Below are 25,643 nucleotides of genomic sequence, written 5' to 3' on the forward strand. Positions count from 1 at the left end.
GTTGCATCACTTCCTGAGCACATGTCCAAAATGGTGTTTGCATCCGATAGTGACACAACCAACTGTAAGAACCCTGGAGTTACCACCTGGTCTAGGCTGGTGGATTCCAGAAGGTGCATGTCAGAAGGTACATGTACCTTAAAAAAACCCCACCCTACATAGACCCCTCCCTTCTCCCCCCCCCCAGCCTAGCTGCTACCTTGGGTAAATGCCCCTCACTTTCTACTTACCCCTCTGTGCAGATTCATGGCATCGGAGTTTATGGCAGCCATCTTCTTCTCTTCGTTCTTCATCAGGAAGTAAGTTCTGTATTGGTGGATGCACAGTTGGAGCAGTCTTCTGGTTTTTGTCAACTGCGCATGCGCCAAAAGTCACGAAAATTTCCGAAGTGCCAGAAGACGACCCGATGAAGAGCGAAGAAGATGGTGCCCGTGAACTCCAATGCCGTGAATCTGCACTGAGGAGTAAGTAAAAAATTAGGGGCATTTGCCGGGGTAGCAGCTAGGCTGGGGGGAAGGAGCGAGGGGGGTCTATGTAGGGTAGATGGGTAGGGTTTTTTTAATAAAGGGTTCACTTCTCCTTTAAGGAATTGTATCAATATGGACCCTTTACTGCATCTATTTTAAAGCACCCATGCTTGCAGGTGTGCTAATAAATGACTTGTTTATTATGTCCCACAATCCAAGCTGCTTCATTCCAGGCATTTTGCCAATGTGCAATGAGTAGGCGCATTTGTGATTCAGGATATTACTGCTTCAAAATACTGCTGCCCAACAATAAATACCTGTAAATATACTGTATATCCATGGGTCCAAAAACTAAAATGAATGAGGAGTGATACTGGACAGCATATCATCCAGCCATTGTCAAAATGCCCAGAATGTTGTTTTGTGTCACGGCCCCAAACATCCTGACTGAGACACAAGCAGCAGAGAGAAGGAGGAGGGGCTTATATTCAAAACTTCATCATCTCTCCTCACAGTGACTCTACAGATTTCAAGAGAAGAGAGTAACAATAATAATAACAAAACTGTTGTAGAACGGGAACAATACAAGCCTTGTTTTTTAGACCCACTTCAAGTAAAAGTAAAAATGTATACATTCATTTTCAAAGTCAAACTGGTTGTTTCTTTTTTAGGAGGAAAACAGATTTGAAGGACCAACTTTGGCACAAGCCATTGAACTTTTTGGAGGGCGGCGTTGGAGTACAAGGAATACAAGCACAGGGACCTTAACTAAAAACACAGAGAAACCAAACGTTCAGAGGAATAACACTCTTGGGATCAACACAACCAAGAAAAAGAAGAAAGTGCTTATGAGGGTACAGAATTGTCAATGTCACTTTCAATCCTATTAAATAATATCATTTAGTTATCATTTTAGAAATCTCTTCTATATAGGAAGAATTTTTTACACATTAAAAGCTTTATAATGACTAATTCATATAGTACACCACTTACAACACCTGCCTAAGTCACACATTTCTAAATAGAGTTAAATGCTTTCTGTTCTTTTCATAGCATGTGGGAATTTTATTGGCCATGTCACGATGCCTCATTCTCTTCCATTCGCTATTTTGTGACATGCCATACTTGGGAGTTTAAGGGGGTATTCCTGGGGGTCAAAAGATCTTATTTAGAGGGTCATCAAAAACAATCAAAACTCAGCGGAGGCTATTATACGCAAGATCAATATGTAGAATATATACTGTATCGTAGTGGCAGATTTATCAAGGGTCGAATTTCAACTTCAAAATTCGAATTCAAAAAGACCAACCAAAATTAAATTGTTTTTTTTTTGGGCCGAATAGGTCAGTTTTCGATCGTATAGGTCAGTTTTCGATTGAATTTGAATCGTAGGAATCAAAGTAATATCGCATTCGATCTAATTTGATTCGAAGTTTTTTTAAAAACAACTTAGATTTTTCAGTGTCCACCAATTGACTCCAAATAGGTTCTAGGAGGTCCCCCATAGGCTGAGACAGCAATTTGGCAGCAATTCGAAGATGAATTTTAAAAAAGACAGTACATGGTAAATTTTGATATTTGAATTTTCACATTTTTTTCAAATTTGCGAATCGAATTTGGACTATTCCCTAGTCAAAGTACCAAAAATTTGCTTGAAATTAGAATTTATTAAATTCGAATTTTCACTTTGACCTTTGATAAATCTGCCCCTTAGGGGCCGATTCATTAACTTCGAGTGAAGGATTCGAAGGTAAAAAGCTTCGAATTTCGAAGTTTTTTTGGGCTACTTCGACCATCGAATGGGCTACTTCGACCTTCGACTACGACTATCGAAGGATTCGAAGTAAAAATCGTTCGACTATTCGACCATTCGATAGTCGAAGTACTGTCTCTTTAAAAAAAAACTTCGACCCCCTAGTTCGGCAGCTAAAAGCTACCGAAGTCAATGTTAGCCTATGGGGAAGGTCCCCATAGGCTTTCCTACGTTTTTTTGATTGAAGGATATTCCTTCGATCGTTGGATTTAAATCCTTCGAATCGTTCGATTCGAAGGATTTAATCGTTCGATCGAAGGAATAATCCTTCGATCGCACGATCGTACTATCTGCGCTAAATCCTTCGACTTTCGATATTCGAAGTCGAAGGATTTTAGTTCCTAGTCGAATATCGAGGGTTAATTAACCCTCGATATTCGACCCTTGATGAATCGGCCCCTTAGGGGCAGATTTACTAAGGGTCGAATATCGAGGGTTAATTAACCCTCGATATTCGACTAGGAACTAAAATTGTTCGACTTCGAATATCGAAGTTGAACGATTTAGCGCTAATCCTGCGATCGAACGATCGAAGGATTATTCGTTCGAGCGATTTGAAGGATTTTAATACAACGATCGAAGGAATATCCTTCGATCAAAAAATCACAGGCAAGCCTATGGGGACCTTCCCCATAGGCTAACATTGACTTCGGTAGCTTTTAGCTGCCGAAGTAGGGGGTCGAAGTTTTTCTTAAAGAGACAGTACTTCGACTATCGAATGGTCGAATAGTTGAGCGATTTTTAGTTCGAATCGTTCGATTCGTAGTCGAAGTCGTAGTCGAAGGTCGAAGTAGCCCATTCGATGGTCGAAGTAGCCCAAAAAACACTTCGAAATTCAAAGTTTTTTTAATTCGAATCCTTCACTCGAGCTTTGTAAATGTGCCCCTTAGTGTAGAGGCTGGTAATTAAAGCTTACCAGTAAAAATGTGGGGTCTGAGTGCACATGTCCGAGACCTACGGTACAAGGACACAGATCCTTTATTCTTTTATCATGGGATAAATGATGGGTGGGCCACATGCAGAATTCATGAGTTGGACAGGTTTAGACTGAAAACTGGGCTTGGGGCCTGGTTAGATGCTGATTATACTTGTCCGGCGACAACACAAACATTTTTATTTATATGCTGTAACTGGACTCCTACATCATTGGTGCGACAGTTAAAGGAATTGTAAAGTATAAAAATAACAACTGGGTTAATAGATAGGCTGTGCAAAAAATGTTTCTAATATAGTTAGTTGGGCAAAATGTAATGTATAAAGGCTGGAGTGACTGAATGTCTAACATAATAGCCAGAACACTACTTTCTGCTTTTCAACTGACTGGTTACAATGGTGACCAAGCAGTAACCAATCTTGAGGGGTGTAGTGTTCTGGCTATTATGTTACACATTCAGTCACTCCAGCCTTTTTACATTTACACTAAATTAGAAACATTTTTTTATTTTGCACAGCCTACACTGTATCTATTTATGCAGTTTTTATTTTTACACTGAACTGTTCCTTTAATATTCTAGAGCTGCCCCGGGACTTTTTTTCTGATGTCAGCTAAAGGTGCAGGCCTGGGATAGGTTCAGGCTGTATATTCCTTTTTTAACTTCAGGGCATGTATATTTTGTATTTTGTATACCTGTATAAAAGTGATCTGGTGACATCACTAATAGTGGGTGAATTTGTCATAGTTCAGTAAATACAACCAACCAATTACATTTTTGCTTTCATTGTTCTTCCTGCATCTGACCAAAACGAAGTTAGCCACTGACTGTTAACCATGCTGTTTACTATGGGTTACTGCCCACGTATAATTTTTCCCAGTGTCCGTAAATGAGCAAGTGTGACTTCTAATATTCTTGTGTGTTAATTGTGATGGGTGAAACTATGGAGTGATGGTTCCCTAAAGAAAGTTCAGAGGAAGGATTACATTAATACAAATTAAAGTGACACTGGCACTAAAATACTACTCTTCAGAAAATGAATGTACATAAAAAGTTACCTATAGGTTATGTTGCCCATTTTTCTCTGTTAGGGCTGCTTTTGTAAGTAATTGTTACTTGAAGTTCCTAAACCTGACTGTTATGCCAGCCTGACTGTCCCTTCGTAAACGGTCATAATGCTAACAAACTTCTGTTCAATATGGCAGCCCCCTCAACAAGGAACATGGGGATCAGATAGGTAATGTAAACGCATCAGGCAAATACTTTTAGGGCAAATTTATAAATGGCAAGCAAAGGCAGTGTTATAATAGATGTAAAAAAATGTAAATTTCTGGTGTCAGTTTCTCTTTAATAAACAAAAAGTGTTTTCCTACGTTTCTAATAATAATAACTTATGGTGACCACCTTCCTAGTTTCATATATGAATGCATCACAGGCGCCTCTGGATGACACATTGTTTAAATCAGAGCAAAGACTGGAATCAAAGACTTCAAACCCTTTTAGTAGGATCAATCCTACAGGACTATTGCCAAACTCCAATTCTTTTGGGAATAAATTTTATCTGTCAAAGATGGCTACTTCAAAAGCAGAAAGGGAAACCTGCTTTTCTTTTTATTTGTTTTGCTTTAAGTATAAGACTGCGTCTCTATTTCTTCACAGTTAGAAGCTTAAAATCCAAGGAACCTGGCTGCCTTTATTTAATACTCAGGAATATATTCCCAAAAGTGTCATGGCTGAATTTGATTGTACTTTTATCTGACTACGGAACGGTCCCACTTGGCAATCACGCAATAGCAAAAAGTTCTGCTTGCCTTGTCAGGTTAAAAGTATTTTAAAAATGGCCTTTCTTTTTGGATTCAATCTTTTTGGGGACCTTTTAAAAACGACCTGATATTTTTACTATGAAGTAAATTATACCCATTGGTATCATTTAGACGGCAGGTAGTTCACTTGTAAAAGTCAATTGTAGTTATGGAGATACATTGTCTGCTTGGGGGTCTATGTAGACAACCCATTGGGGTGTAGTTTAAATAGATTAGTGGAAACAGTCTTTCAACCATGGCTGTACTGTCAACTCATAGGTCATCAATCATCTTATTTCTTCCCTAAGACCTACCACTATGGTACATGCCTGTACAGTGTAGACAATCAATTCAAGGACAGATTCTGATGCAGAGCACATGGCTTGACACCATGATCCTCCTCCCATGCAGTTTAAATATGTTTGCAAAAAAAATCAAGGTTTGATATATTCCCCATATTTTCAGGGTGAGAGTGGAGATGCAGCCGATGATGAGATGGCAACTCGCAAAACTAAAACTTGCAAAGAAAGTCGCAGCAGAAGTGGCTCTGATCCCCCAGAAATTGATGAACAAGAAGATCAAGGTTTGAAATCAGAATTTTTTCTCAGTATTGTTGCAACCGGTATAGCTGACCTCACGTGGAATTCATAGGAAATTACCATCATATAAATGATCCATCATATAAAAAAATGGTTCCCTGTTTCGAAATATGAGATTTCAGTTTGAATCAGGATGATTGTTTACACAGCAAGTGCATCTTTAAAGAGACAATATCATCAAAAATTGATTTATTAATAGCTCAGAACAAAGAATGTTTGGTTTATCAGTATTTGAGAAAACTAACATATTAATTTTTGAAATATTTTAACAATTTTTTCAAGTTGCATAGAGAAATATATATTATATTTTTATATATAATAGCCATGACCAGTGGTGCCCAAGAAACCAATTATTTCATTATTGGCTGGCTGCATAGAGTGATAAAAAGTATTAAGGAAAAAAACCCTGCATTATGGGTTAAAAAACCCAATGGGTCAGATTGCACTTTGCACATTGTACGCTCCTAAATTTCAAATATCTTGAAATTACTGTTTTGAAATTACATCAACTCAAATTTTCCAGTACTAACCCAGGCCCCATAATCTCCTCATCATCTACAATGAGGTATCATTGCTAAAAATGGTTTAGGTTAGAAGTGTCTGTAAATATGACAGGTATATACATTTCACTAATAAACAATTGAAATGCAACCAATGCTTTATCTTGGGAACATCATATGATTTCTGGGCAGAAAGAGAGGTGAACTTTATAGCAGTAGCCAAAATTAAGTGCAAGGATTTCGCTTAGGCATCACTAGATTACTAATGATACTAAGAGGACCATTTATCAAAGGTTGAATGTGAGTTTTTAAAAACTCCCCTAAATTCCCATGAACTCGAAATTCGACCAATCTAAATTTATCCAAAAAATTAAATTTAAACAACTGGGGTGAATAAAATTGACCCAAAAATGCGAATCAAATTTGAATCAAATCTGTTTCTCAAGTTTTTTCTCCGATCCCTAGATGTCTCCCATTGACTTAAAGGAGAAGGAAACCCCCTGGGAGCAAAAATCCCTCCCCCCTCCCCTGTGTTGCCCCCCTCCACCCTGGCCTACCTGTCCCCCCGGGCAAATGCCCCTAACTTGTTACTCACCTCTCTGCGCAGGTCCTGTCCAAGTAGCTCATAGGCGTCATCTTCTCCCAAGCGGTCTTTTTCCTGCTTTGATCGGCATCTTCTGGCGCATGCGCAGTAGGAGCATTTACCGGTATGGATCTATTGCGCATGCGCCAATGTCACTGAAATCGGAAAACTTTGTGACATTCGGCGCCGTAGATCCGTATCGGTAAATGCTCCTACTGCGCATGCGCCAAAAATGCTGATCAAAGCAGGAAGAAGACCGCTTGGGAGAAGATGGCGCCTGTGAGCTCCGTGGACAGGACCTGCGCAGAGGGGTGAGTAACAAGTTAGGGGCATTTGCCCGGCGGGACAGGTAGGCCAGGGGGGGAGGAGGGAGGGGGGGCAACACAGGGGAGGGGGGAGGGGTTTTGCCCAGGGAATTTCCTTCTCCTTTAAACAGCAATTCGGCAGGATTTAGGTGGCAAATAGTCGACTTTGAGTTCTTAAAGGGCCACAGTATGCTAAATCTAGTCCCTAGTCGAATTTGACAGTTTTGACCATAATAATAATCTTGATAAATCTGCCCCAAATGATGCACATTATTTTAAGGCAAAACCCACTTCTTATTTATATAGAGTTCCTTTAAGAAGAGCTCTTTCTAAAGGCAAAATCGTAGAGCTCTTCTTCTGCATATTTTATGTCATGTGCAAAGCAAACAATTAATCTTCTGCACAAATTTCATATAGTTTTAAAGTTTTAAGTACTTTTAAAAGTACTAAGTGACCCATTCGCCAGTCCCAAAAGGCTGCAGTGTATGTAATAAAATTTGTTATTGAGAAAGTCATAATATTTGTGTCAAAAAATCTGTGCCTTCAGGCACGGCTTAAAAATTAAAATTAGTAAAAAGCTTCAATGTAAGAAAGAATATTAAATTGGGACATGTGAATGTTTCTTCTTATATGTGTGATTTTTTTTCTGTGACTTGTATTACATTCCCTTATATGATCTCTCGAATTTCTAGGCTTTGTGTAAGTGATGTGGGTTGGTTCGTACACTTACTGAATTATGGGTGTGGATGCACCATTTTTAGGGGGTTATCTATTAAAGTCCGAATTTATCTCAATATTTTCTGCTGCAAACTCCGATCAAATCCGCTCAGGCTTTTTATGCTTATTTATTATTACATTTTTCCCAAAAATGTAATTTGCAGTTAAAAATCCAATTTTCCTTATTTTTTCTTATTTTTTTCATCTGATTTTTTTTGGAATTTTCAACCGAAAACTCAGAAAACGTCAGGGTATTGCACGAAACCCAGCGCCAGGGGCGGATTAATGCCTAGGCTACCCTAGGCTATAGCCTAGGGGCCCATTGGTGGTAGGGGCCCATGGGTTTTTTACTAAAAAATGTTTTCTTTTAAATTTTAAAAATTCACCGGGTCCGGGTCCAGGTCGGGCCCCCCCGGGCCCCCCTGCTTGCTGCCTGCCTGGGACTGGGAGAGTAGAAGAAGGTGTGCGGCGTGTGTGCGTGATGATGACAGTGCGTCTCTGCGTGTGGTGCAACCAATACTTGAGCCTGACCGGGTGTATGGAAGGCGCTCACCAGTGACGTCACTGGTGTGCGCCAAAAGCTTAAAAGAGTTGAGCGTGGCGCACTTTTGCACACACGCGGTCAGAGACTCAGGCAGAGCAGACACGTAGTCTGACTCTGTCTGCCTTCTTCATCGTTGAAGAGTTGCTTTTGATCAGCTGCCTGCCTGCTTTGCAGTTTACTTACTCGGAACTCCTTTACATATAATATTAATCTCCAAATTTGTCTTAGACAGTCAGTCAGACTCACTCAGTCCCAGGCCAGGCAGCTGGCTAGAGCAAGGCACGGGGTGGGGCAGGGGCCCAACGGGCCACGGGGCCAGGCCAGCCAGCGTAGTAGACTAGTAGTGGACTGTGGACAGACAAAAAGTAGCAGCTGCAGTAGCAGTAGCACCAGGTCCTGCAAGACTCATTGGCACTGTGCTAGTGGGCAGAGTCGAATTTTGTGTTTTTTTTTTTTTAATTAAAAACTTCAGGTGAGCCTGGGGTTGGGTCAGCCAACAGCAGGGAGGGTGCAGGGGGCACCCGGCTGGGCCCAGTAACATTTCTGCAGACACAATAATTATATAATAATTTTTGTAGCCTGCAAACTGTGAAATAATTTCTGCAGACACAGTAAAATAATTTTTGTAGCCTGTAAAAAGAAAAAGTGATGGGCGAATTTATTCGCCAGGCGCGAATTTGCGCGATTCGCCACCAGTGAATAAATTCGCCCGCCAAAAATTTTTCAGCCAGAACGTTTCGTGAATTTATCGCTGTTTCGTGAATTTCGCTGGAAATTCGCGAATTTGCCGGCGAAGCGAAACGGCGCAAATTCGCCCATCACTACCTGCAAACAGTGAAATCATTTCTGCAGACAGTAAACTAATTTTTGTAGCCTGCAGACAGTAAAATTATTTCTGAAGACAGTTAAATAATTTCTAAAGACAGTAAAATACTTTTTGTAGCCTGCAGACAGTTAAATAATTTCTGCAGACTGTTAATATACACGGCGGGTGGTGTTTTTCTTTAAAAAAGAGTGGCGCATACCGCAACGATATAAAGCCCTGCCCTAGAAGGGGGCCCTGTTGAAAGTGTAGCCTAGGGGCCTCACATGTCCTTAATCCGCCACTGCCCAGCGCACATCAAAAAATCATTGGGACTTCTCCCATTGAGTTATATGCAACCTCGACAGGTCTGAGATGCCGGATTTTCTGATTTTTCCATCCTCGGGGTTTAATAAATTCCGAAAAATTCGTGATATTTTTAAAGTCCGATTTTATTAAAAAAATCACAAATTTTTCCTGATTTTTGCATTCAGTGTTTAGTAAATGTGTGCTGATAGCATGACTTCTCTGCGCTCGAATCAACACACTTTTTTGTTTCTTCAAGTTTTTAAAATTTGTTCAGGCTCTCTGTAGTCCATAGCAAATTACAGACTTTAAAATATGGCTGTATTTATAATTTAGGTGGGGTCCAAGAATATTATGACAGCAAACAAATGTTCTTCCTCTATCTCCTCTAAGCTCTCTTTTTGTAAACTATTGGCTTATTGGGAACATTGCCCAAATACTCTGCAACAAGCCTTTTGGTTATATTTAATATGCTCCGTGACAGCTTCTCATACTGCTAATTATTCATACCTAAAGCACTGCGTATCTTGACAGCGCTATATAAATAAATGATGATGAAGTGATGATGATACCTTCACTGAACTATTACCCTTATAGGCAGAACCTTTACTGCATCTGTGACCAATGGGTTGTCACTTATCCTGCGCTGTCTACTATGCTGAAATCTTTATTGCTTAGTTTTAAATAAACAAGATGTAAAAAGTGTGTTTGACTGCCATTTGTTATATCTTTAGATCTGAATATTATTGCTGGATATTCACCATCTCAAACCCTTTCATCACGAAGAGCTCATTCTACGTCTACTGCTGGCTCTCCAAACTTGACACCCGGGCCATCAATTCCACTGCGACCTGCCTCGTCTCCGATTTTGTCCAATCTAAACAAACCCCAGTCCAAGTATGTTAGAAGCTGTTTTGTATCTAAGAGCATTACAGGGAGCAACTGTTATTTTCATAGTAAAAATGACAGCAAATATTTAGACTTTTCTTCCTCAGAGTTATAAATCATTCGCATTTCTGAAAGCGCTATAAAATCATCAGTGGGTTTTTCTAAGCCTGTTTTGGCAGCAGCGAGTGTCTTCTATCTTTTTCATAGTACTGCCAAATGGCACAATACGCTGAAAATCTGAACTTGAATCTTCAAATTAAAATTCATTAAAATATTTCAATTCGTAGATTGGCACAGTTTCTTTGGCAGTAAATCAGTAAGAAAATAAATTCTTTAAAAAGTATTTTTTTTTTCCCCAGTACATGGAGCAGTTCAAGTTGGCACGGAAGAGTTAAAGGTGGGATGAAAGGCTTTCAATCATTCATGGTTTCAGACAGCAGCATGAACTTCACTGAATTTGTAGAGCTTTTCAAATCTTTCAGGTACACAAAGGTTTTCTCTATGTAGCCCTCTTGTGTTTTATTGGATTTTCTCAACCAACATTGTACTTTCATAGTGTAAGAAGTCGGAAAGACCTAAAGGACATTTTTGATGTGTATGCAGTGGCCTGCAATCGGTCGGGTTCAGAATCCAACCCGCTCTACACTAATTTGACAATCGATGAGAAAGTCAGTGGAGTTCAACCCGATTTAGGTTTGTGGAGAGATTTCTTATTTGGATATTCTTAAAATGTTCAATAATACGGAATTGTTAGCTCTGAAGCCTAATGTAGATTGAACAGACCGTTAGCATTGCTTCTCTTATTTCCATGATGTATCACACCACAGTTTTTCACTTTTTAATGTGTTAGTGTGAGATGGTTCAATAGGGCAGAGACTGCTTGAACTGTGAAAGTGAAGATTGCAGAGGCTCACAGATTTAGGACTAAGCAGACAAATATATAGCATTTTGCCTGCCATCTTTTTCAGCACCTCAAAGCACAGTTAAATTCAGAAATGTTCAGCCTATTATTATATTATATTCTTAGTAATACATATGGGCAATACAGTATCAGATTAGCATTATAAGTATCCATCAAATGCTCAAACTTCAATCTTGTAACATTGTATCTTTATACAATATGGTCACTGGACCATGGTTTTTATATTAAGTGAATCTTCTACCATGTTCTTTGGCCCAATTGATGTGGGTAGGTGGCAACATTGAGAATTGCTATGGGGATATGGACATTTCTTAAATTATTTTAACAAACCTACTGCACTTATAGTTCCTTGTAAACAATAAGGGTGATGACCCATAGACTTAGGGTGGTTATTTATTAAAGTACGAATGCTAAACTATAAAATCTGTAATTTGAGTGGAAAAAAATATATATTTATTATGCCCCGAGGCTGCAAAAAATCAGAATCTGAAAATCCGCCATCTTAGAACTGCCGAGGTTGTATATAAGAGTATATAATGGGAGAGATCCCTGTCCTATTTGGAAGTTTATGTGGTCTACAATTTCAGGCTTTTCTGGCAAATATCAAGGAAGAAGCCAAAAAAAATCAAGCGATTCGGGGAAAAAAATCCGAAAAGAAAAATGTTTGGGAATGTATTAGCACTAACTTTTTTCCATCTTTTCCCCCATAATTGTGACACTGCTTAGCAAGCTGAAGACCTCCGTTTAAATCCCATTTTCAGTGCTTTGCGATCTTGGATCTTGACGTTCTTTAGTCCTCTCCAAGATTCCCCCAGGGTACAAATAGAAGTGTCTGAAATGAGTTGTTCTACATATTGCAGAACAGAGCAGTATATTTAGAATGTAGTGAGTACTGGCTGTTCCCATTTGATGCACTTATACTATAAAAATGAAAACATCATTTCTGTTTTATGTCAGCTATGAACAGACAACACTACCAAATAAATTACTGTAAATTAATTCCAAATTAACATATAGGCTTTCTAAACATCCTGAAATACATTTCTGTTTGTCTAGACCATTTAACTGCATTACATCCTTATTTTATTTCGTAGATTTATTGACCAGGAATGTGTCCGACTTGGGTTTATTCATTCACAGCAGACAGCAACTGTCTGAGAACCAAAGGCAAATCTCTGATGCTATTGCTGCCGCCAGCATTGTAACTAATGGAACCGGAGTAGAAAGCACATCCCTGGGCATATTTGGAATGGGAATACTGCAGTTTAACAATCTCCTGGTGAATTGCCAGGGTGAACACTACACCTACGATGAAGTTCTCAGCATTATTCAGGTCAGAAGATACGCTTTATATAATGAACTTGTCAGTAATGAAATGAATGCGATGTGCTTAAGTCCTCATAAACCTTGCTCTTCTCTGTTTCCAGTACACACTACCTTGACTGCAATCATAGAGTGATGTTTATCATAAGGACTAACTCAGCCTGCTGTTTGTTCTCCAGTAGGAGAAGCTGGAAAGTTTAAAAGGCATTGGAAACAAATTATTTTTGACTTAAGAGGCAGCAGTTTTCTTTTAAGGCACAAACTGTGCCATTGTTTGTTTCATAATGTTTCCCATTCTGTTTGTCAGGTGGAAATATTGAGGCTCTTTGATGTTCCTAGCCTTCTACTTGCACATTCTGCATTGCCATAGTGATCTAAAGGTTTTTTCCTTGGGCACATGATGCCTTTTCACTTCTAAAATCTCCCTGACTTCCAAATAATTTGTAAAAATAATATATATTAGGGGTAGGGCACAACAGGTTGGTTGTAACCCTAATGTTTAAAGTGAGGCCTTGGGCAGAGGGTCCTAGAACAACTCCTGGCAAGGACAAACGAGTAATAGTGTTCCTCTGGACTTCTCAGCAGACATCCTCTGTTAATTGGTGTTAAGTGGGTAATATGTCTCTGAGAGCAGCTAATTCTTCCAGGGGATGCAGTGCAGATGATATGATGCAGTGAAGTAGATGTCAGGGGCCACAAGGGTTGTTGTGAGACTGCACAAAGTCAGGCAAAAAAATCACAATTATTAAAGGCACAGTACTTGTGTCAAAAGGCTCTTCTACTATTTTCATATACAGTTATGAGATCTGTTATCCTGAAACTCATTATCCATAAAGCTCCGAATTACAGGAAGCACAACTCCCATAGACTCTATTTTAATTAAATAATTCACATTTTAAAAAATGATTACTAATAAAATAAATAACAAGAAACAATTTCTTTTTTCTCTGTAATAGTATAACAGAACCTTGTACCAAACTAAGATATAATTAATCCTATTGGGTTTAAATTATTTTTAGTAGACTTAAGGTCTAGTGATCCAAATTTTGGAAAAAACCCTTATCCTGAAAACCCCAAGTCCTGAGCATTCTGGATAACAGGTCCCATACCTGTAGTTGTGCTTGCTCAGTCCTTCCTGCCTCTGATTCTGAATGTAATGCAATTGCACCTATCAGGCCCGGACTGGCAATCTGTGGGTTCTGGCAAATGCCAGAGGGGCTGCTATAAAGTGCCATAGAAAGTCAGTATTTAGTGGGCTGATGGAGTCTGTTTGGGCCTCTATGTGGGCTGATTGGGCCTCTTTGTACCTGAAATGCCAGGGCCTATTTTGACTCTAAGTCCAGCCCTGGCACCTATTGACACAAAGAGCTACAGACACTCCAAATCAGGTGGTAGCCATGAATGTCAGAAATTATGCCATCCAGACTGCGTCCGATTTGCATTGAAGTTTGAGTGCAATTGCATTACTTTTAACACATATGTGTCGAAAGCAATTTCTCCTGGTGACTGCAACAATGCTGGAATTCTGGGGGGGGGCGGGGAACTGAATTGTGGGGAAAAAATATGGCAATTGAAATAGCATTTTGGTTCACTCTACTTGTAGTTCTAAATGACCCCTGACAGAATTCTGTAAAGAGTAACTAGCGTTTTAGGAATCCATTCCATACTGTATCATAAATATTCCTTTAAAATGAATGCATAATCACTTAATAGGTACAATAAATATTTACCAAAACTTTAGCATTAATATATGGCATACATATATCTGTTCAATGTTATTAATGTACGTACTACATCCCACCAGTACTTGCGTAGAAATACGACGCAATGCTTCATATGAAGTACATTTTATTTTGCAAGTCACTAAATAATGCTTTTTCCCAGTCTCAAGTGGAAATTTCCAGTTCTCCATACAGGCTAATATATTAATAAATGAATGTGCAACGAATGTGCTTTTTCTAGTTCCAAGTAAGGCAAAAGTACAGTGAGTATCATTTAAAAAACATCTGCCTCTTAAATACACACGCAAAAGTAATAAACTGAATTTAGAGTCAAAGAAAGTAAATAGAATGTTATAGAGTAATGTGATTTTGGCTCTTTTCTCCCTTATGAATGTAATGTTAATTATGTTATTAAAGGAGAAGGAAAGGTTAAAATTAAGTAATCTTTATCAGAAAGATCTGTATGAATACACTAGTAAACTCTCAGTGATGGTCCTTTGTCAAAAGAAACACTGCATTTCTGTCCTTCTATTGTGTACACATGGGCTTCTGTATCAGACTTCCTGTTTTCATCTTAAACCGCCAGGGCTTGGGCTCAGGGCATGCTCAGTTAGTTCCCCCCCCCCTCCCTGCTGTAATCTGAGCTCAGAGCTATCAGCGAGCAGTGAGAGACTCAGGCATGAAGTGATGTCACAGCAAGCTACTATGGCAGCTACCATCCTAAACAAACAGAGACAGTGTCTAGAGCTGATTACTCAGGTATGGAAAAGCATTCTAAAGAAAAAATCCGAACCAATTTAACACAAGGGAATATTTGGGAAGAGTATTGATAGCTGGCCGATTGCTATGTGAAAAGGGGACCAAAAACTCTCACAAGTGCAAAAACCCCTACTACCACTTGTATGTTATTGAGACCTAAGCAGTTCTCTCTGTTCTCTCTGCTATTGCTGACTCCAGTTATTCCATTGTTGTTCATGTAACAATCATACATGAAGGTGCTCCATTACTTTTAGTTATTGATGGGCCAATTTCTCCCATTTCGATTCGCTGAAAAATTTGTGAATTTCCCACGAAATGGGGAAAAATTTGCGAAAAGCTAATTTTCGCTCCAATTTAGAAACTTTATTTGCCGTCGGCGAAACGCAGAATAAATTCGCCCATCACTGCTTTTAGTCATGAACAAAAATAAAGCAGGCAGCCATCATAACAAAACAAAAAGATATTCACTCAGTTCAATCACCCCTATGCTTCTGGCATTTACTGTGGCTTCACCTAATGCATATATACCTTTAATTTTTTTATTTTTTTTAAAAATCGTCTTTCAAACAAAACTAACCATTTGTTCTGTTTTACAGAAATTTGAACCAAGTATTAGTATGCGCCAGCAGGGGCTGATGTCTTTTGAAGGATTTGCAAGGTAATACTCACCAGACACTACACTGTTTTATAGTAGCCCTTTGCTATTCTTTGGCTTTACTTTTCCATTTTTGCAGGTTTCTGATGGATAAATACCTTTCATTGTTGCAGGTTTCTGATGGATAAAGACAATTTTGCATCAAAAAATGATGAGTCTCTGTTGAACGTTGAGGAACTTCAGCTGCCCCTTTCCTACTATTTCATTGAATCTTCACACAACACCTATCTGACTGGGCACCAGCTAAAAGGAGAGTCTTCAGTAGAGCTGTACAGCCAGGTAGGTAAAATGCATTGGTAGGTAATCATTTGAATGCCCACCTATTTCTGTACATACTTTGCCAGCGTCACTTATTAAATGTACTTTCATCATCTTAAATTCATTATTTATAATATTATATTATTATAATTATATATTATATTCCTGAAATAGGACTGTGTCCAGCAGGAGGAAAAGCTTTTAAATGGTAGCTGTTAAGGATTATTGTTTCTATCCCCCAAACCCCAGAAGCTCATTTCGGAACAGAACAGAAAACCATTGGGGCATATCTATTAAAACATGAAAAGAGCTCACCATAGGTCACCAGGAGGACTCGACCCTATTTTTTCTGGCTTTTTTCTTAATAAATAAGGTCCATTCGGGCAGTTGGAGTTGATCGGATTTGTATATTAGAAATACTTTGAAAAATTCAGACCTTGATAAATAACCCCCTTAGTGTGCACAGTGCAATAAAATGGCCAATTGCTGCCAATTGCTTTTTACACTTTGTACCTATATTACCCCTCTTGAATAACATTGTAATTTCAGATTTCCTACGGCTGGGGAACATCAGGGAATCTAATGATGTACATACATGTAAATAGCAGCTTTTCAATCAGCTGGTTAGAATATTTGTCCATTCTTATTTTAATGTATTTTTAATATGAAACCAAACACACCACTGTGATAAGATTTATTCAAGTGACCCCATCATAGTGGTTATAAGTATGTGTTCTTGATACAACAACATAGAAAGCTTTGGCCAAAATAAAGAGGAACACTTGAGCACATTTCTAATGACTTAAGAAGCTGGAAATGAAACATACTGGAAAGCAGCCAGTATGGAGAATTTACATTTTTTTTTCTTTAAATCTTCATTTGTGTATTCAGGCTTTGTTTGGGTAGCAAATTGGTCAGCCTAAACTACTATTTTGACACAAGCTATCCTGACCCGTGCTGCTAAATTTAAATTTTCCCACAGGAAACACTGTCCTAGCATGTCAGCTAAATCTCAGGGCTGAATGTAGTATTAGTACTCTGTGTGGATACATCTCCACAACAAAGCATATTTCATGGCCGGTAAAAATAAAACTACTTTGATATGTCTGAAATGAATTCTGTTCCTTTGGTTTTAGGTCCTTTTGCAGGGGTGCAGAAGTGTTGAATTAGACTGCTGGGATGGAGATGATGGCATGCCTATTATTTATCATGGACATACACTAACTACTAAAATTCCCTTTAAGGTATGGAGGTCACTACATAATCAAATAGCTGTAAAATGTCCAGAACATTTTTACAAACCTCCCTTAATGTTTTCTTAGGATCAAAAATTCTCTTTCCAAAAACCCTGCACAAAAACGTTCATTTATTAGAAGTATGGTTAAGCTATTATTTTCTGTGACCATGTTTAGGCCTCATTCATCTACATTAACAAACAGTGTAGCTGTAATTAAGCAAATCTGCAGCTTAAAGGAGAAGGAAACCCAGTCGGGGCAAAAACCCTCCCCCCCCTCCCGTGTGTTGCCCACCCTCCCTCCTCCCCCCTGGCCTACCTGTCCCTCTGGGCAAATGCCCCTAACTTGTTACTTACCCTTCTGCGCAGGTCCAGTCCACGGAGTTCACAGGCACCATATTCTTCCCCACGATCTTCTTCCTGCTTTGACCGGCGTTTTGGCGCATGCGCAGTAGGAGCATTTCGCCGGTATGGATCTACTGCACATGCGCCAAAAGTCACAAAGTTTTCCAATTTAACTTCGTGACTTTTGGCGCATGCGCAGTAGATCGTACCGGCGAAATGCTCCTACTGTGCATGCGCCGGTCAAAGCAGGAAGAAGATCGCGTGGAAGAAGATGGCGTCTGTGAACTCCGTAGACTGGACCTGCGCAGAAGGGTAAGTAACAAGTTAGGGGCATTTGCCCAGCAGGACGGGTAGGCCAGGGGGTAGGAGGGAGGGTGGGCAACACACGGGAGGCGGGAGGGTTTTTGCGCCGACTAGGTTTCCTTCTCCTTTAATGATGGCCAATTTCTGGTAGCTTTAGTTTTAAGGCACACCCGTCTGTCAAAAATAACATTGATTCATGTACAAGGAGGTGTTGCAGTTGTTAGCATAAACAAACCCTTAAAGGTGGCCATAGACATAACAATTCCAATCTTTCTTGAAAAAGATCTTTCTCTTTCCAAGTAAGATAGTTTGTTTCAATTCAATACACATGTGTATAGTTGAACCGTCAGATATACAGGTAGAAACAATAGAATTCTACCTGTATCTGGCGATTTAGCCTTCAAAGGTACCCAATCAAAATTTTCCATCCTGCCTGATCAACAAAGTGACCGATATCCAAATCTTCTGCCGATATCAGTTGGCTCTTTTTCCACCATACACAGGGCCGGATTTACATAGTGTGCACCCCTAGGCCGACTGCTGTTTGTCGCCCCTGTCCCCCCCCCCCCTTTATTCGAGCAAATTTTCATCATCTGGACCGAAGCAATGGGGATTTAAAAAATGATTGTATCTCCAGCGCATCCCCAGTGTTTTTGAACCAATGTGGGTGTGGTTGGGCAGCCTGCCGCCCCCTAAAATCCTGCCGCCCTAGGCCCGGGCCTTGGTGGCCTTTCCACAAATCCGGGCCTGACCATACACGCCCCGAATATTATACGGAAATTTGTTTTGTACAATATTATCTGTGCGTCTATGGCCACCTTAAGTCCTTTTGGTGATGGTAATCATTGGTATGGATTAAATAATAGCATATACCCAGCTGTTTGTCCCTGGTCCAATATATGCCACAGCCCACATGAACATTAGGGGAACAACTAAGATTTTATATTAATGCCGATCATCACTAGACACGTAACATATAAAAACATATAAGCCATAGATAAGTCTTCATTTGTCTTTATGTTAGGCTTTAACAAACCTCTGACCACATCCTTTTGTAAATATTTAAAATATTTCCTATACAGGTATGGGATCCATTATCCAAAAACACTTTATATTGAAAACTCTGAATTACGGGAAGGCCACCTCCCATTGACTCAATTTTAATCATTCAAAGTGTTAAAAATTATTTTCATTTTCTCTGTAATAATAAAACAGTAAATTATTGGGAGTCCATACATCTGATTTCCATATATCCTTAGACATAGCCGGAGGGACATGCCCCGGTTCCAAAAGCAGCCAACACACAACAATTTATATCAAAAGATATATGTCCCAAGGCATATTATCAGTAAAAATAAATTATTTATTGGTATTCACATTTAAAAAAAATTTTTTTGATACATACTGACCCCACATGGCCCACCTTACGCGTTTCGTACCCTCTGGCACTTAGTCATAGGTGTCTCTATCAGCAGCATGTTCCACACAAAATTTAAACCCAGGTAATCCCTCCCATTTTGGTTTTAAGAAAAAATGGGAGGGATTACCTGGGTTTAAATTTTGTGTGGAGACACCTATGACTAAGTGCCGGAGGGTACGAAATGCGTAAGGTGGGCCATGTGGGGTCAGTATGTATCAAAAAAAAAAAATTTAAAATGTGAATAAGAATAAATAACTTATTTTTTCCCAACCATTTAAGGGGCATGCCACATTTGTTTTAGGGTGGGCTCATGTCTAGGACATTAGAGGATCTCTTTATTCTTTATTTTGCTTCCTTGGACATTTGTAATAATAAGTGGCCACTTCAAGCATTTGCACCAACATCACTAATAAAGATGTCTATACAACCTATATGTACCGTCCCTATTCAAATTGACCTAAGCGTAAGTGTACTAACTTTTCGCTAGACAGATACGAAACTAGCGAAAGCTATGAAATGCTTGTGCTGACGAATTAACGCTATCGAAACTTTGCCAGCGTTGGCTGCAGAGACGCAACGACAGTGAATTTGCCCCAATGTCTGCTAAAAAATTATTTAAATATAAACTTAACCCAATAGGATTATTTTGCCTCCAATAAGGGTTATATATATCTAACTTGGGATCTCTGTTATTATAACAGAGAAAAAGGAAATTGTTTTTAAAAATGTGAGTTTTTTGATTAAAATGGAGTCTATAGCCTTCCCGTAATTTGGATAATGAGGTTTCTGGGTAACTGATCTCATACCTGTTATTCATAAATCATTTCTAGACAGACTGGGGGACATAATACATCTTCCATACGTGGGCTTGCATATTGACAGAATCAATTACAGCTGATAATAATGATTAATATTAGCGTTGTTGTTTGAGCTGATATTGATGTGAATGGATGTTCCAGATAGCTGCGAGAGTCTCAGTACAGAAATGCCATTTCCTAGTAAGTGATAACTTTCTATAGGAAATTAAGAAGGTGCGGAGAAACCAACTCTACTCGATTCAAAATGTATTTCTTATACTGTAGATATAAACAGGTGACCAGTTAAATTATGAACACACCAGGTGACAATATAAAAATGTGTTTTGCCAGCTTTAGAATACATAATAATGAAGCGTACCTGGAGCTATTTCTTTCTTTGCTATTATATCAGCAACAAAGAGTACCTTCTGTAACATTTTAGTCGGCAGTATGCCTTAAGCCTATGATGAATATTTTCTGTTTTTACCATCAAATACTCACATTAGTCTTCTCATCTGTGTTTTAGGATGTGATTGAAGCTATTGACCGAAATGCATTTATTACCTCGGAAATGCCTATTATACTGTCCATAGAAAACCACTGCTCACTGCCGCAGCAGCGTAAAATGGCAGATATATTTAAGGTAACTGGAAATAATACTATATCACACAAATTAGAGTTGAATTAGGAATACATTTTTGAATCCCAACCCAGACCCACAACCCACATTTTTTGCTGATTGGACCCACCACATGACCTGCAACTGCCTTATCTGCAACCTGATCCGTGACCTGCTGACCACTATTAAATAAGTAGTGCCGTTGCTGCAAGCTGGAAGTGACATCATCAGAAGTGGGCGGAGCAGAAAATTTAAAAAAATTATAGATAAGTCCCGTAAAGCCGCAGAGCCACCAACCTGCATCTATACCCGCATCTGAAAGTCCTACCCACAACTCTCTGCAGGACTCCAACACCATCAAAAATAGTTTCAGCTGTATGAGACTTATGCCAGTTAGAGAATGGCAGAGGGAATAGTCCGGGTGGATCATATTAAATTACCTTAAAGGACCAGTAAAATCAAATACATTTTTTTTAAAATTCGTCATTATACAACAAAAAAGAAACAAATTAAACTTTAAAATTGCTAAGTCTTTATTAAAGGGATACTGTCATGGGAAAAAAAATTTTTTTTCAAAATGAATCAGTTAATAGTGCTGCTCCAGCAGAATTCTGCACTGAAATCCATTTCACAAAAGAGCAAACAGACTTTTTTATATTCGATTTTGAAATCTGACACGGGGCTAGACATTTTGTCAATTCCCAGCTGCCCCAAGTCATGTGACTTGTGCTCTGATAAACTTCAATCACTCTTTACTGCTGTACTGCAAGTTAGAGTGATATCACCCCCTCCCTGTCCCCCCCCAAGCAGCCAAACAAAAGAACAATGGGAAGGTAACCAGATAACAGCTCCCTAACACAAGATAACAGCGTTAAACATCTGCCTGGTAGATCTAAGAACAACACTTAATAGTCAAAACCCATGTCCCACTGAGACACATTCAGTTACATTGAGAAGGAAAAACAGCAGCCTGCCAGAAAGCATTTCTCTCCTAAAGTGCAGGCACAAGTCACATGACCAGGGGCAGCTGGAAAATTGACATAATGTCTAGCCCCATGTCAGATTTCAAAATTGAATATAGAAATATAAAACATGTTTTTCAATGACAGGATCCCTTTTAGAAATAACTTACCGAAACTCGGCTTGTGCTCCTCTTCAGATAAGGCGACAGGGCGACGATCCATCGTGCGGCGCTCGATTTCTCCTCCCTGGCTATCTCCTATAAGGAAGGCAGAGAGGAGACATCGAGCGCTGCACAATGGTTCTGAAGAGGAGCGCAAGCAGAGTTTCGGTAAGTTATTTCTTAACAAAGACTTAGCTATTTCAAAGTTCAATTTCTTTTTGTGTTTTTTTTTCATTGTATACTAACCAATTTTTTTTTTTTCTTAAATTTTTGTTACTGGTCCTTTAAATGGACTTATTTTTAAATCTGAAATGCTGGGAATATTGGCAGTATAACTGTACATAAGGCATTAGGCAAGTCACAGTGTATAATAACTTGTAAATAATATTACTTCTGCCATGACAACATGCATTACTTTTAATGTTCTGTTTCAGAGTGTGTTTGGGGAAAAACTGGTAACAAAGTTTCTGTTTGAAAGTGACTTCTCGGATGATCCTATGCTGCCTTCTCCGTGGCAATTAAGAAATAAAGTACTTCTGAAAAATAAGAAGCTGAAAGCACATCAGACTCCGGTGGATATATTAAAGCAAAAGGTGATGCACTGATGCATTTTCTATAGTCTATATTGCATACAGTATTCATAGGCACATACTTTAACATTTATATTAAAATCATGCAGTTATATTATTATACAAATCACCCCTATTTTGCATCTTACAGAATTTTGTTTTTAGTCTATTTTATTCTAATCCAGTGAACTGTTTATAGATCACCTGTAATGATATAGGCTAAAATAAATCCCTAGTTATAAGCCTAAACATAAAAACACAGTCTCATCCTTTGTAATGAATGTCTTTTGTTTTGGTACCTGAGCAAATATTATATTTTTTGTCATTACAGGCACATCAGCTGGCTAGCATGCAAGCACAAGCAAGCAATGGTAGCCAAATGGTGAGCCCTAACACAAATAACGAAGAAGAAGAAGATGAAGAAGATGAGTATGATTATGACTATGAGTCTCTTTCAGATGGTAAGACATAAATACACACACACACAAGAAATATTCCCCAGTGATCTACATCTGTATTTTTTCAAGATTGGCCTTGATAGCACCTGGGCTAAACGTTTTGGTTTTGGTGTGCCAGAACTTATCGCGCGCACAAACACACACACACACAATTTTTTATCTGTATCTACTTTCATTAGTAGTATGTCTTTTATAAGGTCCTTCAACCAAGATCTTGTGACATAAGCTTTGGTGTCTGTTTCCATGTATTTTATCTGGATATTGTGATTTTTAACTACTTGGCTATAGACCACTGTTTTTGATCTTGTGTTGTGGTCAGTTAAATGTGTCAAAGTGGGATTTGTTTTTATTGGTACATTTATTTTTATTGATGTGTTTAATAAAAAGTAATACAGAAATAATGTCCCCAGAGTGTTGGATATGTCCCCCACAGAAATTACTGTGCTTAACACAATAATCTGAGGTTTAATATTTTATTGTTTGATTTTACCATATCTCTGTATCTAATTTTAAAGAATTTCTCACAGGCTCGTATATAAACCTAATCTATAAACCTAGATTATAGATTGCTTCCAAAATGCACAAGCACTTGATGAAATTATACATGCTAAATATATTGCAGACAGGATCTTCTGTATGGTTGTGCACATCCTGTAATTCTTATAATCATGTACTTAATTTCTTGTAAATGCTCAACATTTAGGTGACCATGACCAAAGAAAGAGACCTGGTGATGCTGAGGGAGGAGTGACTGTTTGGATTGATTTAGCAGAAGCTATAAGGACACATAATGTTCGACTTTCTTGCAGATGTTTTAGAACCATAGCAAAACTGGAGCTGATATTGGATTGGAAGTTTAAGGGAACAAAATCACTATGTACAGGCTGGCTACTTTGAGACCTTTCAATTGTTTAGATTGTCAAAACCCATGTGCTGGTTTTAAAGGATATAGTTGGGGAATCGAGTAAATATGAACAATGCAATTTATTTCATGCAAAAGAAGTGCATGGCTCTGATTTCTGCCATAATATTAATGTATTTCCTTTCATTGCCTTGATAAGCCAAATCCAGTTTAATTCAACTTAAACCCATACATCACTGAACTTGTAGTTTACTAGTTAAACTTCACAAGGAGACCAAACAGTGTCTTAATGAGTGGATTTAAACACTCTACAGGGAGTATCTAGTATAAGTAATTCTAGAGCAACTGGACTTGCTGAGTAATCATTGAAGATGTTTCACTACTCATCCAAACAGCTTCTTCAGTTCAGCTGACTAGTATGGGAAGTCCTCTGCAAATAAACCTTTTCCACTAATTCAATCACAACAGCACATTGTAACTCTTCAGAGAGGTGACATCTGCCAAGGACTTCCCATACCAGTCAGTTGAACTGAAGAAGCTGCTCGGATGAGTAGTGAAACGTCTTCAATGATTACTAAGCAAGTCCAGTTGTTGTAGAATACAATAAAAAAAGATGCTAGCCATCACCTGGATGAATGAAAATCTACAGGGAGAGAAAACAGTGACCACAATAATACGTGTATGCACTTCTGGTAAATAAATACCCTTTATTTCATACTTTAAACCATAAAGCGACAATCATTCACAGCATAGTAGTATGAAGTTGCACAATGTATTTCTTTTTCTTTTGCTGTAGCTAAATCATAGTAGAAATGGCTATATTGCTATGAGAATGAGTGAGATGCATGTGCTGCAGACCTTCGCTTTATTTTCTAGTTTGCCTTGTAACTGCTTTAACACTGATATTTTCCTTCAGAACCAATTAGAAATTCATAATGACTACTGTTGCATGTTTTTTTAATGTGACTTTCTCTGATTGCTTCTTTGACTCTTTTTCTATAGCTGATGTCCTTAATGCTTCCCCTGCTCCTAACAGCCAGGAAGGTAAAAGGCAACTTGAATGGATTTTCTAAATGCATGGATTTATTCACTTCTAATAATGAAGTTCACTATAATATAACAACAATATTAGAGTCTTACAGCCTTATCCATGCGCTTCTGCGTGTGTCTATGTCTACTCATCTGCTCCTCTTACTAACACAAAGAGCTTTTGAGAGATCTTTAATTTTATATATTTCTTCTTTATGCACATAAACAGCTCATATTTTAGAGAAGACGCACATTTTACACTCCTTGATTTTGTGTTTTTATACATTTAGGCTTACTGATCACAGATGGAAAGATTGTGCTTCTTGCCACTATATGCTTGCTTGCTATCATTGAGAGCTGCCTCTGCATGCTACATGCTAAAGAGCTTATTATCTGCTTGTAAAGTGCTTTGAGGGTAAATCCTTTGGGCTAATATATCCCACAGGAGAGTTAACTAGGTACAGACAACTAATTAAGAATTTGGCAAGAGTTACTAAGCATACTCCACTTATTTTACTTTTATGCGTAGCTTCTTCCCAGATCACTTTCTTAAGATGGACACAGATGTGCAGATTTTATCCTATGTCTGATGAACGATCGTGCGATGCAATGTCCCAACCTACAACTAACCAGTCAAATCAAATAAAGTAGTAAAAAAAATAATCAGATGATGTTCTGGCCATGAAATAACATTAATCGAATGAAAGTTATGTCTGACAAATAGCAGTGACTATCACCCATTGATATCGTCAGATAGGCAATACATGCAAAGATACTATCATTGGCCGACATAAATCTTTCTGATCGACTGAACGACCGTTCCCATGGTACTAAAAATGTAAGGACAATCCACACACAATCAGATGAACCATTGTTTTGTATGACTTAATCTTTGCGTCTATGGCCAACTTTAGCCTGCAGTGAGCGGTGAGTGGATGTGTGTTCTGAAATATACTATGTGAACCAAGTATCAAATTGAAAAAGTAAT

General features: G+C 38.6%; 1 protein-coding gene across 1 annotated transcript in view; it reads left to right on the forward strand.

Annotated features, from left to right (window-relative positions):
- The window catches only part of LOC108697196 (1-phosphatidylinositol 4,5-bisphosphate phosphodiesterase epsilon-1), a 220,328-nt gene that overhangs the window by 160,908 nt on the left and 33,777 nt on the right, over nucleotides 1-25,643 (forward strand). Inside the window, exons 9-20 of the mRNA XM_041571012.1 lie at nucleotides 1,139-1,321; nucleotides 5,480-5,597; nucleotides 10,105-10,267; nucleotides 10,618-10,740; nucleotides 10,815-10,951; nucleotides 12,275-12,513; nucleotides 15,580-15,641; nucleotides 15,752-15,917; nucleotides 17,033-17,140; nucleotides 20,522-20,638; nucleotides 22,172-22,330; nucleotides 22,638-22,767. Coding sequence (XP_041426946.1) covers nucleotides 1,139-1,321; nucleotides 5,480-5,597; nucleotides 10,105-10,267; nucleotides 10,618-10,740; nucleotides 10,815-10,951; nucleotides 12,275-12,513; nucleotides 15,580-15,641; nucleotides 15,752-15,917; nucleotides 17,033-17,140; nucleotides 20,522-20,638; nucleotides 22,172-22,330; nucleotides 22,638-22,767 — 1,705 coding nt within the window. The remainder of the gene's footprint in view (nucleotides 1-1,138; nucleotides 1,322-5,479; nucleotides 5,598-10,104; nucleotides 10,268-10,617; nucleotides 10,741-10,814; nucleotides 10,952-12,274; nucleotides 12,514-15,579; nucleotides 15,642-15,751; nucleotides 15,918-17,032; nucleotides 17,141-20,521; nucleotides 20,639-22,171; nucleotides 22,331-22,637; nucleotides 22,768-25,643) is intronic.

The sequence above is a fragment of the Xenopus laevis genome, chromosome 7S (genome assembly GCF_017654675.1).
Source record: "Xenopus laevis strain J_2021 chromosome 7S, Xenopus_laevis_v10.1, whole genome shotgun sequence".
Classification (NCBI taxonomy): Eukaryota; Metazoa; Chordata; class Amphibia; order Anura; family Pipidae; genus Xenopus; species Xenopus laevis.